This window comes from Panthera uncia, chromosome F1 (genome assembly GCF_023721935.1).
Source record: "Panthera uncia isolate 11264 chromosome F1, Puncia_PCG_1.0, whole genome shotgun sequence".
NCBI lineage: Eukaryota > Metazoa > Chordata > Mammalia > Carnivora > Felidae > Panthera > Panthera uncia.
In genome coordinates, this window is record NC_064813.1 from 59,028,148 (window position 1) to 59,043,268 (window position 15,121).

Sequence of the window (15,121 nt, forward strand, 5' to 3'; positions counted from 1 at the left end):
GCTCGTCCTCCCTCACCCTTGGCCCCCCTCTCCTTCCTCTTCTGAAGACAGATGTTTTCATCTCTCCTCTCACAGGGGTGTGGGGAGGCTGAATGAGAGCATCGGTGCTCTCCACATCCTCCAGAAGTGGGCAGCCGGGGTGATCCTGGGAGGTAGTTCTGTTTCCCCCTCCCCATTGTTCAGGATAGAATAGCGCTCCTGGGGAAGGTGCCCGTATCCCAGACAAGCGGAGATACAGATTCAGCGACACGGGCGGGGGGGCCTCCGCCGCCCTGCCTCTGGGGCTCCGAACAGACCTCAGCGGTTAACGTCTTCCTTCTGGAACCAGCCCAACCCCTCTCCCTCCCTTCACCTTCCTTCTCGCAAGCACACAGTCACATTCTGCAAAACCCAACTCGCAGCGTTGGCTGGGGTCACGTCTGCCAAGAGAGAAGTGAACGCTGGCTTCGTAAACCCTTAACTCAGACTCCCGAAAACAGGCAGCTATTATTAACAGAAAACATGTGTCTCGATCAAGAATACTTCTCTTATGTTGGAGTAGTGGTCATGATGATGGCGATGATGATTTACCAAGCACCTGTTACCTTCTACACCGCGCTAAACCTTTTACACACGTATCATCTCACGGAACTCCAGTGACGCTGTCACTTCCCCTGATGAGAAAATGGAGCCTTGAGAAATTTGGGCCAAATCACACATCCTAACTGGTAGAACCCAAGTTTAAGCCTGAGTTTTGGGACTCTCGAGCCCATGTGTTACCTATACCGCATTGCTTTCCCAAATGATGGCCGCGGAGATGAGCCATCATCAAGGAATCTAGCATGACTTTAGACTTTACACGTTCAGTAGTTATGTTTTCCCAGTTATCAACAAACATTTGCGTCAGGCTGCGTGAGGAATGGCTTCAGGAGAATCAGCCTGGCTCCAGAAGACGTTTGCAAATACCGCTTTATGGACAAAACTGGAATAAGATAGGTTTCTAAATTATAAAATTGGATTTGATGTTTTTTTAATCTGGGATAAAATGGTTTATATTTTCCAACTCCCTTTTTTTAAAATACTAAGCTTTTATTTTTGATTCCAGTATAGTTAACACACAGTGTTCTAGGAGTTTCCGGTGTACTATGTAGTGAATTGTACAATTGCACTCTGGATCTGCCAGTCGTTTGTTCCAGACTTAACCCCTTTTAGTCTCTGGACTTAGAGGAGATCTGTATGATCCTGGGGGTGGGGGTGGGGGTGTCGGCCCATTTGCAAAGAAAACTCACTGAAGTCCTCCCTGTTACCAGAGGAGCACCCTCTTGACCCTGAGGAATCCACAGGAGACAGAATTATTGGCCTCGTGGAAGGAACTGGCCTCTGCGGGGTCTCCGAGCAGTGGATGTTGGGTCCATCAAGGGTGAAGGTGGGGAGTCGGCGGCTTCTTTTTTTCCTATGGTCTCTCTTCTTGTGGGGTCTTTTTATTTGCCTGTGGCTTTTAGTTCTTCTGTGCTTGGTTTTTCCTTGCCATTCTGAAAATCTCCTTCTCGAAAGATCCTCAAACCCCTTGCTATGGAGGGATGGCTGAGGTCCGCTGACTGGATTTGCCCTGGGAAGAGCCACCTCCGAGGGGAAGATGCCAGAGTAGCCACTCCTTGTCATGCGGTTTCTTCTTCTTCTTCTTCAGTCTTTCTGGGCCTTTCCCCTGTACTCTCCAGGGGAGTGAGGCAGAAAGGAAAGGGCGTTCCTTCCACTCAATGTCGAGCTTCCTATGCACCAGGACCGTGTTAGTTGCTTTGCCCACAGCGGCACTGCCCCTGAGTCCCCCACGACTGGGCACTATCGCCGCAGGGGTGCAGGTGGGGAAACCGAGGCACAGCGCGTGATGGCACTCCCATAGCGCCGTGTGCTTACACTGGGGGGCCGAGCTGGATGGAGCCCCAGGTGTGCCTACATCAGACCCGTGCAATGACATTGAAAGGGCCATGCCCTCAAGGTGCTCAAAGCTTAATGCTCCTTCGTGTACGCTTAAATGTTCGTAGACGGAAAAGGCCGTTGTCCTGGAACATTCCACAAAAGTCGAAACTGGGATGGCACGTGCAGATGAGTATCCTTTATGGAGGACGGTGGGATGAACAAGCATGTGCAGCTCCCACACGGGGCGGGGTGGGGGGTGGGTGGTCTCGAACGGGAGCAGCGTCAGGAGACCGGAGCCCTTGGGACAAGGCTCTCTGCTGGAGGAAAGGAGACAGCTGAGCGGTGTGAGGACCCGGACAGAAACGAGGTTCTTGTTTGCGTGACGTGAGCACATAGCTGCCAGTGGCTTTTAATGCTGACAGAAGGAAAACGCCTCCTTCACACGGGGACTTCCCGGACCCTGAAGCATCTTCTCTGGAGTGTGAGGTCTGTGGGCTGCAGGAGGTAGCCTGGGAGAGAACGTGACACGCGCTGAAGGCTTTACTTGCTTCCGAAGTTCTCTTTGTATTGGTCACTGCTCATCAAGGAATCCACATAAATATAAATAGTTCCTTTGGTAATTACTTATTCTATACCGGAGCAGTTCTATCTACCCGTGTTGCGTGCATTCCGCAGGTAATCGAACGCTGGTCCTCTTACGGCCTTTGGAACAGTAGTATTTTCTGTCTCCTGACAGTGGCTCGAATTTCAGACACAGTGTCCAGGAAGTTATCCAAAATTTCTCCAGGTCCGGACTTAAAAAAAAAAAAAAAGACATCTAAGAAATAATAAACAGTGCTTATTGGACATTTATTATATGCCAAGCAGTATTTTTTTTTAAAGTAGCCTCCATGCCCAACATGGGGCTCAAACTCACAACCCTGAGATTAAGAGTCGCAGGCTCTACTGAGCGAGCCAGCCAGGTGCCCCCAAGTAGCATTTTGCGTGTTTTGTGGGTGACCCCATTTAGACCTTCCAACCCCGATGCAGTAGGTTCTCTTCAATCCCAATTTTGTAGATAAGGAAACTGAGTCAGAGAGTGTTAAGTAACTTGCCCAAAGTCGCACAGTTAGGAAGTGTGGAGCTAGGAGAGCCATTCCGGGAGAAAGTTCTGAGCTGAAATGGTGGGCTTTGTGGTTTCTGTCTTTGGATTTTAGAAGTATTTTCCTTAGCCCCTGCCTTTCGAGTCAACCCCACACAGGTTATTGCACTCACATACAAAGCCATCCTGGGAACGTGGACCCAAGCGCCTTGTTATAGAATAACATACAGCTCCAGGAAGCGGCCTCGAAGAACTTAACACATTGTTCTCTGCTGCTTTTAGGCAAAAGTGATGATGAAGAAAGTCTCTGCAAGTCAGTCCATGGCGCAGGGAAAGGAGCCGCTGAAGACGGCAAGGACCATAAGCGCCCCAAACGTCCTAGGACCATCTTGACCACCCAACAGAGGAGAGCATTCAAAGCCTCATTTGAAGTTTCCTCCAAGCCGTGCAGGAAGGTACGGGGGGGGGGGGGGGGGTGGGGGGCGGGAAGAAGGGAGGAAAGGGGGCCGGGCCCCCCTGGTCTGTGTGTACCCTTCACTCCTCTGGGGTGTTGATGGGTGCACTTGGGGGTCAGGGCGGTGGGGGAGGCGGTTCAGATCGAGCCTGTGCAGGTAGCCTGCGGCCCTCCTGGAGATTCTAGATCCCTGATGCTGTGGCCAGGGCCATGATGGAACCTCCCTGTACTTGTGTGCACGTGTACCCATTTCGCTTGGCTGCTTGCTCAATACACGGAGAGCAGCAGGAAGGATAGGAACAGGTACCAGTTGGGGGTATAGACCCAGAGGCTATAACAAAGGCAGTAAAAACACAGTGGTTTGTGGAATGTATTTATTTACCTATTTTTGGTCTAGTATGTTCCACTTGGAGTGGTGGTTTGGGGGTTCATCCACGTCTCAGTTCGTTCATTTTCGCTGCTGAACGGCATCCCACTGCGTGGCTGGACGTACCACGGTTGGTTTGTCCGGTCATCTGTTGATGGATGTTTGAGTTGTTTCCAGTTTGGGGCCGTTACAGATGGGGCTGCCGTGAACGTCTGTGGTTTAAGGAGGTGGGAGTTCACTTCCATCGTCTGTCACAGTCCAGAGGTGAGCAGTCTGAGACTGGCAGGGAGCTGTATTATCCATCATTGGTTCCCAGGGGCCGCGTTAGCTGTCACCATCGTTTCCAGCCACCATGGTGGAGAAGGAGGGTGTAGAGGGCAAGCATTTGCCTATTGAAGGCATGCCCCGAGATCCCCTGTATCACTTTCTCTCATCCGTGGCGGCCAAAATTGAATCCCGTGACCGCGCCTCCCGCAAGTGGGACTGGGAGATGAGTCTATCTGGGTGAGCACGTGCCCTGCCGCAGCTTGGGATCCACCTGCTAATAGGAGGGAGGGGGGATTGGATATTGGAGACAATAAGCAGTCTCTCCCACAAAGAGCCACACCCATTTATTAAGCACCCACCATTTAATGACTGCCTTCTGTATGCTCAGTTATGTTACGTACGCAGTACAAATAGGAAAACTGTTTTACTGAAATTTGTGGAGGAAATACATTTTTTGAAAATCTAGCACTGTTTCTCCTGTGTCCCTCTTAGTCAGCTTTTGCTGTAATAACAAACAAAATCTCAGTGGCTCCAGCAGACCTGGCTTTCCTGCCCCGGGACGGTGGCTTGGCTGTGGCCCAGCTGGGCTCAGGGTCAGGCCTTCTCCACCTGTCTCTCTGGGGCTCCAGGCTGAGGGACCAGGCTGTTCTCATGAGGATGGCGGGAGCCACGTCCCACCAGGCAAGCCCACCCCCTTGGATCACACGTGCCACTTCCTCGCACATCCCGTGGGCCAGAGCAAGTCACGTGGCTAACTCCGTGTGAGGCGTGGGGAAGGCCCACCAATTGGAGCAGCGGAGGGAGGGTGGCTCTTTGCGAAACAGTAATATCGTCTGCCATGACATGTGACCTCTGACAAGTGTCCCTGCAGACCTCTTTCCTTCTGTGTCCTTGTGGCTCCCTGGGCTTCAGGGGCGGTGCTGGCAGGAAGTGAAATAGCCCCAAAGTAGGCTTGCCCGAGGACAAATGATCACCTCCCTCGTTTATTACTTATCCTCCATGTACTAGACTCCCAGCCTCTGTGTGGCCCTGTGCCCAGTGCTTGTCCCCGGGCAGGCTGTAGGCCGCCGGCGGGGAGGAGACGCACGTGCACATAACTAACACCGGGGAGGAAGCGGTGAGGACCATACCGGAGGGGCAGCCGGGAGCCGTGGGAGCCCGGGGAAGGGAAAGGTCTCTTCTGTCGGGGGAATCAGGCAAGGCTTTGTGGAGCAGGTGGCTTTTTGAGCCGGGCCTCTGCAACACGGATGGGGTTTCAGCAGGTGGAGGTGGGGCTGGGGCCCACTGCTCTCTTAGTTGGCTTAGCAGAAGGATGTGCTTTAAAGATCCCGTCTCATCATCTCCCTTCTCCTAAGCCTCGGCCCAAGTGGTGTGATGAAAGGGGGAGCCCTTCCCAAGGTCCCCAGAGAGCTGTGCTCACGGCTGTGCCTTCAGTCTCCTCTCCGCCCCAGGACGTAAGCCACAGGGCAGCGGCTCTCGGACTCCTTCTTGGGAAGGCTGTGCTCTTGGCCTCTTCCCTCCTGGCCCGCATCTCACCACGTGCCTGCACGGAGGGCGGCTTTTAAACCCATCTCGTCATTAGAGGGACCCTGACTGTCCTGTTTCTGCGAGGCCATGGCGCGTGTGCTGTGCCAGAGCCGACTGCTTCGCTCTGCCAGATTCCAGAAGGCTCTTGACTCACTCAGGGTACGGGAGTATGAATGGCCATGAAACGCCCAAACCCCCCTAGAGCTATGAGAGACCAAACTAAATATTCAGGTTGATGAATTCCATCAGAGGAGAACAAGAGAGAGCCATTTGTTACATAAAGTGATTCTCACCCTCCATCCTTAAGTAGGTTAGTCCACATGGAACTTCGCTAATGTTCCAGAACCGTCCGAAGGCCTGATTTCCAGAGTAAGAGAAACTGAGAAACGCCTCTTGGAATGCACATCTAAATTATTTATTCCTCTCTTTGTTCGCCTGGTGAAAGACCTCTCTCCACTTGAAGGGAAGCAATGGTCTTGCGTTTGGGATCAGGCTGGACCTTAAACACTAGCCGGCAACCATGTAAGATGCAGCTGGCCGGCCTCCCTATGCACCGTGTAGGGAATGTTCAGCTCCTCCTCTGAGATGCCAATGTTTCTGTATTTCTGACGTTCAAGGTGAGGGAGACCCTGGCCGCAGAGACAGGGCTGAGCGTCCGTGTCGTCCAGGTGTGGTTCCAGAACCAGAGAGCTAAGGTAATCTGCTTCTTACCGCTGTCTATCTCTGTGTGGCTCATTTCCTGAAATAATACAATAGGACTTCGTACTTGCATATGGGTTTTCCAACCAGAGCTTGTTGGACAGATTTTCTAAACAGAACTCATAGGTCTCCTGATTCAGAAATTCTGTTGAGGGTCCCCTGGGTGTCCCAGTCGGTGGAGCGTCTGACTTTGGATTTTGACTCAGGTCATGATCCCAAGGTTGTGGGATCGAGCCCCACGTCGGGCTCCGTGCTGAGTGTGGAGCCTGCTTGAGATTCTGTCTCTCTCTCTCTCTCTCTCTCTCTCTCTCTCTCTCTCTCGCCCCTACCCCCTGCCCTTCTCGCCCACTCATGCTTTGTCTAAAATAAAATAAAGTTAAAAATTTAAATGAATTCTGTTGACCACAGTCACGTCAGCCACAGCAGCCCTGCAGAAGGGGAAGGAGAGGGCGTTTGTTCTGGTGAAATGGTTTTGATTTTCCTGGTGGCCATGACTATGAATCTGGCTAGCCGTCTGCCAGAATACAAAAGCAGATTCTTTCATTCACCTTTATTTAACCCAGATACCGAAGTTCTTTTAAAATTGCGAAGAGAAACCTACATAGCACACAAGTCTAAGGTGATACCCTGGTACAGTAGGATGAATGCCTTTACTTACCTCTCCCAGTGCCCCCCAAATACACCCCAACCATCATATTGTCCTCTGGATCCTACCAAGGTCTGTACTGCCCTGCCTCGATCATTTATTGGTTTTCTGCCCCTAAAAATGCATGTGGCCCATGGCCCATATGTCTGGGGTCCTAATCCCTAGTAGGTGATCCGTTAATATCTCATTATCTGATTGTGATTGGTTAAGATAGCACTGCCCTAACTGAATTCTTTAGAATAGGGCACTTGATGTGTATTCAATCCTGAAAGGACTCCACGTTTCAATAGGATTAAGAGACCCCATAGCCTAATGTGTTCGTGAAGCAGAGGAGTTTGAAGCCTTGAGAAATGTTGCAGGAGAGACCTTTTTGTTTGCTTGTTTTTCTTAGGGTCTCATGGAGCCCTGACTTCCCCCAGAACACAGTTTGGGAAGCGTTGGGTTAAAACGTTCCTTCTGGGAAGTCTTAGTATTAACAGGGTGCTTTGGGAGACCAGCTCCTTACCTAGAGGCATGGATCTCCTGGGAGGCATCTCAGACACGGGGGCCAGCAGGTGGGGGAGTGGGTGGGAACCGCCTGGGGGCACATCCCAGGTCACACCCTGTGAGTCAGCAGCCGCTTGCCGCACATCTAAGCCGGGCTTCGTCCCGCATCCCCACGCTTACACCGCACGTGAAACTGTCACGGTATGAGCAGCAAGGTTTATCAGCTCAGAGGAAGTCCCTGTGCCTGGAAGACCAGCTTCCCAGCCCGCTGTCTTCCCAGGGCTGCAGGTGCAGAGCCCGCAGCGGCCCCGGGCAAACTTGGGGCTCCTCCAGCTCAGCTCCCTTCCTGAGTCAGAGCGCGGGACGTCCCATGGTCCCTCTGCTTTGCACACAAGGCTGGCCTGCTGCCCGTCCCCTGACTCTAACCCTGCGCCCCCTCCTCATTAGATGAAGAAGCTGGCCAGGCGACAGCAGCAGCAACAGCAGGACCAGCAGAACACCCAGAGGCTGAGTTCCGGTAAGCGGTGGGGGAGCGGGTGGGGGGGGGGCCCCTAGCCGGGCCTTCCAGGGTCCAGGCCTTGCCCACTGCCTGGCTCTTTGAATGCCACTTCTGGGCTCCGCGAAGCCCTGTCCACACCAAAGAGAGTGGCTCGTCCACTGGGGACTGAGCCCGGGGGATCTGGGAGAGGGTTGAGGGCACCCGGCTGAGGCCCGTGATGCTGACTGTGTGCAGAGCCCCCAGGACTGTGGCCGGACTCCCCCGGAGCCCAGGATGCACCCAGATCTTTCTCCTTCCTGGCAAATCAGCTGACAGAGGACACCCGTGTGGTTGACCCCGTCCCAGAATAACATGAAATAGTAAAAACAGGGGCGCCTGGGTGGCTCAGTTGGTTGAGCGGCCGACTGCGGGTCAGGTCATGATCTCGCGGTCTGTGAGTTCGAGCCCTGTGTCGGGCTCTGGGCTGACAGCTCAGAGCCTGGAGCCTGTTTCAGATTCTGTGTCTCCCTCTCTCTGACCCTCCCCCGTTCATGCTCTGTCATCTCTCTCTGTCTCAAAAATAAATAAACGTTAAAAAAATAAAAAAGAAATAGTAAAAACAGGAACCCCCTGCCTCGTCGGGCACGTGTGTAGATCACAGAGTGCTCTCGTGCTGACCTGAGTCTGACAGCACCCCCACCCGGGGGGGGCAGAGAAGTACTTTCTCCCCATCTCACTGATGAGCAAACAAGGGCGCTGCAGGGCTGAACGTGGTCCTAGAGGAACAGGTGGGGGGTCGGGACCGGAGTATGTTTCTCTGATTCTGAGCTCATCTAGGCCACACTGCCCCGCCTCCCCCCGCCTGTGTGCCCCTTCGTTTGTTGCTGTTGTTTTTAATGGGGTGGTTGTGAGGACTGGGCAGGGAGTCAAGAGCGACAGGCTGTGGCACCCTTCAAGGGAATTAAAAAAAATAATGATAAAAAACTACTCTTACACCTGTGTCATTCTTAAAGGGATACGCCCCCAAAGGCCACCTGGTGGGATTCCCTGAGGGGTCTGTTTGTGCCCAGAACAGGAATTGTCAGCCTCCAACGTGCACAGAAGTCACTCGACATTTGATAAAATTCAGATTCTGATTCTTAAAGTCTGGGTAGGGGCTGAGATTCTGCATTTTTAACAAACTCCCACCGTGCTGGCCCGTGGACCGCAGTCAATGGGCCGTGGACTGTGAGATTGTTCTCAGGCCCCCAGACAGGGCCCCCTGTCCTTGCGTGGACTTGCCTCGTGCTTAATACCTGGGCTAGGCTCAGTCTACACTCGGGCTCTTGCAGCACAGAGTTCTCTTGGCTTCTTCTCTTCTAGGCCAAACAGTGTCTTCATGGCAAGATAGATATTCAGAGAGAGGGAAAACAAGGACATGGGCACTGGGGAAGGTTGGAGGGGCGAGTTGGTCAGGAGACCTGAATACTGCCCCAGCTCCACCCCCGAAGCTGTTTGATCTCGGACCAGCCTTTCTGTCTCCTGGAGCCTCAGGCCACCTGTCCCCAGGGTGGGATAATTGCACCTGTCAGCAGCGTTGCCCTGGGCCCCTGGGAAATTCAGAGAGGGTCACAGATAGGAGAGGGCTTTGGGAAGAGCCACACACGTTGGCTCCATATAGGCCAACACCCTCGAAGGGGGAAGAATGCACGGAGGCATTATGAGAACACAAACTCAGAGTGCTTGGGACTTGGAAGAATTCAAAGGGCAGCTCCTAGGCCAGACTTAAGTAGGCAGATGCTGGCGGAAAATAGTCTCTGAGAGTTAATGGAACCATGTTCAGAGGACCACAGGGTAGAGGCAGGAAGTGAGGCCCCTATTCTCTGAAACTTTATACACCAATGTAGCAAGTTGTTCCAAAACACATTCACACGGTCTCATGGAGTCTGCCTGTCAGCTCCTTGAGGTCAGCCGGGCCAGTGTCATGAACCCCACGTAACTGACGGGCCCCAAGTATAGTGATTCTGGAACGATCTTTAGATCCATCACCTCCAGTGGCTGCCAAACCTGTGCGTACCATCAGACGCGTTTGTTTTGTGATCTCTTTCAAGGAAGCTCTCCAAGTTCAACTGCACCTCCCTGCCCTTACTCTCCAAGGTTGGTCCTGATAGCCCTTGGTAGGGCACAGGCTGGAAACTGCTGATGTCACCCTCTTCCTGACCATTTCATAAATGAGGAAGCCAAGACTCAGGACGTATAATGATCTTGCCATGGCTAGATCTAGCCAAGATGACCCTCCATGAGTGTCACCACCCGGTGTTCACACCCTGTGTGGTCCCCCCCGGACACTGATGAAGGGTGACCGAGGGTGTGGCTTCTGAGGCTAGGTCACAAAAAATGTGGCGCTCTGCCGGATCCCTGGCTCTGAGGAAGCCGGCCGCCATGTTGTGAGGATGCTCAAGCAGGTGGAGAAGATGGTGTAATGGGGCGATAACGGGATGGCAGATACGGCGTGTCGCCCTCCAAGTCTGGGGCTCCCTGTATCACGTGCACCAGCCCCTCTCACCCTCTTCTCCTTATGAAGCTGCAGCAAAGGCCAGTGCTGGACGGGAACGCTGGGCAGTGAGGGGTATGAAGTTCAGAAGATGTGCTCGGCTTTCTCGCCCAGCCTGGGGTCCTGGGCTGCACATGAAGCATGATCTGCCTTCTTCTTTGTCCCCCAGCTCAAACAAATGGCGGTGGGAACGCTGGGATGGAAGGGATCATGAACCCCTACACGGCTCTGCCCACCCCACAGCAGCTCCTGGCCATCGAGCAGAGCGTCTACAGCTCCGACCCCTTCCGACAGGGCCTCACCCCCCCTCAGATGCCGGGAGACCACATGCACCCATACGGTAAGATGGGCCCCGGCCCCACAGGGACCGCTCACGGCTCGCTGGCGTGGGTCTCTCCTTCCCTCCCAAACACACGTGTGCAGTTCCCGGATGCCCAACGAAGCTGCAAGCAGAATACGTGCCCGGAAGATGCCGCTGGATCGTCTAACCAGTGGCTACAGAAGAAAGACCAGTACCCACGGTCATCAGTGATGTTCCCACTTATTCTCCTTTTCAAAGATTCTTGTTAAAGTAGGAGGTTGTACTTTGATTGTAAACCTGTTCGCTGTGATCGAATTTCCCTTCTTTCCTTTCACACCAGGTACCACATGTTTGCAAGCACTGCTGGCCGTGATGTAGGCCGAAGGCCTTAATTAAGCAAACTTTTAGACAAAGAAAGAAAATACAGAAAAGCTCAGAGAGCAAATTTTCTAATGCAACTGGTACTACTTAGGTGCTCTCAATTAACTCCTGAAACATAACCTGACTTGGGAAGTGAAAAGTATCCGCCCCCCCCCCCGCCCCCGCAACTTCCACTCCACCAAAACTGGGGTTGCTTTAAATGCCAGGTGTTGAGATGGCTTAGCCTCCCCAACTGTCAAGCTTGCTGGGCGGACAGCAGCTGGGGCCTGGGCACTCTGATGGAGTGGGCGAGCTCTGGAGCGGAGGTCTGAAGTTCAATCTCAGGGCCAAATACACTTTTAGACAGAGGAGGTCAGTGGCCTATGGAATGCGTCTGTCCTGTGTAATCTGTGATCTGTTACACTAAGAGCTACAATTAAAGTTTTATTCAGCAGGCCTTCAAAACAGGGTGAGAGCGGCGTGCCTCAGCCCACAGATTTTGTCAAACAACTGCTTTCATCAAAGAAAAATTCTGTCTTCCCACGTGCTGCATATAGCAGATGCTGATTAAGACCTGGCCCTCTGTAGGGACCTCCCTGACCAACGCCGCTCATTTGCACGTACATAGATCTATCCGTGCAGGTAAAACGTGTGGAGGGTCCGACAGACGTACCTCTAGGTCCTTGTCACAAAGATCTCCGAGCTATTCCACAGTTTGCCCTACTGTCTTCTCTGTCCAGGGTGTCAATTAGTCCAGGGCGGGCCCCTAACCTTGTCTCTTCTGCAGGACACATTCGGGGAGGCAGCAGGCCCTCGGTATGTCTGAGGGGACTTGTATTTCCACCAAGGTCTCTTGAGCCTTATCCACAACGCTGACATTTATCTTCTTACCAGTCGTCCTCCAAGAACCATTTTGGGGGCCGAGTCCTCTAGGAGCCCTGCCTCAGCCCCTCTGGCTGGCGATGCTATGTCCTGCCCGCTCCCCAGCCTTGCTGTGTAGACATTCTGGCGTTTGCTCATGCCGCACCCAGTTTTCACTTTGTCACATCCTCGTTTACACTGTTTTCGGTCGTCGTGCTTTCCACCCGAGCCCCCTAAGGACACGGGAGATCTTCTGTGGACGGGGACTACCTCCCTCCTACTCTCCCACATAGCTCTCCCTCCACCCCGTTCTCAGAATCCACTAGAAAACCTCACGGGGGCGGGGGGGGGGGGCGGGACGGCTGTGCTCAGCTCATACTCGCTGCACTCCGCTACACTTCCCAGCGCCGAAGGGAGTCCCTGCTTCTGGACCCTCATGACCGTCTCATCTTCATTTCAGGTGCGGAGCCCCTTTTCCACGACCTGGATAGTGACGACACCTCCCTCAGTAACCTGGGTGACTGTTTCCTAGCAACCTCAGAAGCTGGGCCCCTGCAGTCCAGAGTGGGAAACCCCATTGACCACCTGTACTCGATGCAAAATTCTTACTTTACCTCTTGAGTCTTCCCCTCGAGTTCTGTGGCTGGGCTCCCACACGGACCAACCCTACTATGTGAGGGGTTGGCCGGCTGTAGAGAGGGGGAGGCCAGGGAAGAGGTGGGGTGGGGAGGGAGTTCTGTCGGGGATGCTGTTGTATGACGATCTGATGTAGCTCGGCATTTCCAAAGACTGAATATACAATGATCGCGTAGCTTCATGTTTCCAATAAGAGTCTTAGCTTAGGTATGAAGACGTGTTTCTCATTAAGGACAGGGACTTTTAATATAGACATTCTCATGCAAACTAGGTACCTAGAGACTCCTAACAACTTCCCGCCGTTTTGGGGAAGCTCTTGTCAAGAGGTGCGTACGTCTACCCATCCATATACCCATAGACAGACAGACGGACAGATAGATGTGTGTGTGAGTGTGTAACCTTCCATACTTTATCATCAAAGTTTATTCCTAATTATGACAGGCACCAACTGTACAGAAAAAGTAACTTTATTTTCCGTGTGAACTATATTTAAGGAAATGCTTGATGCACTTAAGTTATAAAAATGAGATAATTTACTTTTATAAACTTTATTTTTAGTTCGAAGAGACTTGTCGGCAGGGCAGAGAGGCCAGAGGCCTGCTCCACCTGGGCCCGTAGCTTTGAGTGCTCGGCTGAGCTTTGAGTGCTCGACAGAGTTCTGTTTTCGAGAGCGTCACGGGGTCTGGAAAGCAGCTCTGTGCGGCTGACCGTATTCTCTCACGGATTCTTGCTCTCTTTGGGGCCGAATCACAGGGCTCGGGTGGGACCGAAAACTCCTTGATCACGTTCTTAGAAAACGTAAAGCCGAGACTCTTCAGCTTTCTTTTAAATTCTGACGCGTAGCTGTGGGAGGCAGTAGGAAGGTCAGTTCTGCTCTTGAACTTCAGCATCTGTGGGTGTGGGATGAGACTGACAGTATGTACCTACCTCACTGGGGGACACTGAGGCTTAATTCACCCCCAGGACACATGAGCAGGGCTGAAACCAATATCCCATATTTGTTTAAAATACCAGACCGGTCACTGGGCAAAGGGGGCTCTGTGGGGCCGCCCGTAGCCCGAACCCCAAGGGTGACTCTCCCTGCTGTGGTCCCTTCTGCAAAGCCTCGGCTGGAGATACCAGGTCAGGGCAGCTCAGGGGGATGCCAGGGTCCTTCCATGGGGAGGAGGCTACTGCTGAGCAGATGGAAGAGGGCATTGTGGTGTTCTAGAGTGTTCTAGAGTGTTCTAGGGTGTTCTAGAGTGTTCTAGGGTGTTCTAGTCGGGATTGGGCCGACTACGGCCTGCAGGCCTGTGTTTTATGGCCTGCCAGCTAAGAATGGCTTTTACATTTTTAAAGGATTCTTTAAAAAAAGAAAGAAAATATGTGGCAGACTGTATGTGGCCCAGAAAGCCTGAAAATATTTACTACCTATTCTGTCCGCCTCTTTTCATAAAATCTTTGCTGGCCTCTGTTCTAGAGAGTCTATTTCTTAATCAGCCTTCTGGAGCTCTTAGAGGCAGCGGGGATCCAGCGAGGACGCAGGGTTCCTCCCTCTGTCTCGCTTTTCCGACTCGGAGCACAGAAGCCCCAGCTGCCATTGTACACAGGGACACTTCACAGCCTGTTCTCCAGGTGCGGTGCTAGGGGTCCGCTACTTCTGTGCAGGGATGCCTCCTGAGAAAGCAGACAAGATGATGGGGAAGACGGGGGGGGGGGGGGGGGGGGGGGATCAGCCTGGGCTCCTCTGAGGGGGCCGTTCGGGCTTGGCCTCGCTCCAGAGGACGTTCTAGGTCTTCAGAGCCTCGGCCACAGAGACTTGTCCCCTTCATTGTCTGCAAGGCCAGAGGGAACACGCTCCCTTACGGTAGAGTCTGTGTTGTGTGATTTTTTTGTGTGTGCTCTTGTTTGTAATTTATGCAAACCACCAAGAACCCCAAACCAGTCTGGCGAGTAGAAGTCTTGCAGGTGCCTACCACTCCGCAGGCTTCTGTAGAGATCCGTCGGAGAACGTAGCAGATCCTATGTGAGTGAGACAATTAGAGATCCTTCCTCCGCTCGTAATGGCATACCGAGATGAAATTAAAAACCTCTTACCAATGAGCTGTCGTTGATTCAGGGGCAGGGGCGGAGGGCAGGGAACCAGGGGGACGCGGGTGTTTTGTCCACAGGGGCCTGGGGAAGAGCATACGGTGATACCGCGCAGCTTAACACGCAGGGAAAGGGGCTCCGGCAAAGCTAAGGAGAAGGGAGCCTTCGCCCTCCCGCCGGGACGGACGCCGAGACCTCGGTCTTTACAAACAGCTGCGGAAGGAGGTCCCGGGCGCGTTCCGACGGCATCGGCAAGTTCACCCGAGGCAGAATGGTTTGCGTTGTGCGTGGGGAGAACGTTCGCTGGGAAATCAGAGCGGTGTCATGGGGCGGGAGAATCTCCCACGGGACTGAAGGGAGATGCCTGGCCGGGATGGGGGAGCCGAGCAAGCAGACAGGAGCTTCCCCCAAAAGTTCTCGGTGGTTTTCGGTGTGATCTATGGGTGGGGTTTACGACCA

At 53.1% G+C, this 15,121-nt stretch overlaps 1 protein-coding gene across 1 annotated transcript in view; it reads left to right on the top strand.

Annotated features, from left to right (window-relative positions):
- Positions 1-14,662, top strand: part of LMX1A (LIM homeobox transcription factor 1 alpha) — a 159,555-nt gene extending 144,893 nt beyond the window's left edge. The window contains exons 4-8 of the mRNA XM_049635243.1: positions 3,260-3,432; positions 6,210-6,287; positions 7,871-7,940; positions 10,604-10,774; positions 12,417-14,662. Coding sequence (XP_049491200.1) covers positions 3,260-3,432; positions 6,210-6,287; positions 7,871-7,940; positions 10,604-10,774; positions 12,417-12,577 — 653 coding nt within the window. The 3' untranslated portion in view covers positions 12,578-14,662. The remainder of the gene's footprint in view (positions 1-3,259; positions 3,433-6,209; positions 6,288-7,870; positions 7,941-10,603; positions 10,775-12,416) is intronic.
- Positions 14,663-15,121: the final 459 nt, after the last annotated feature.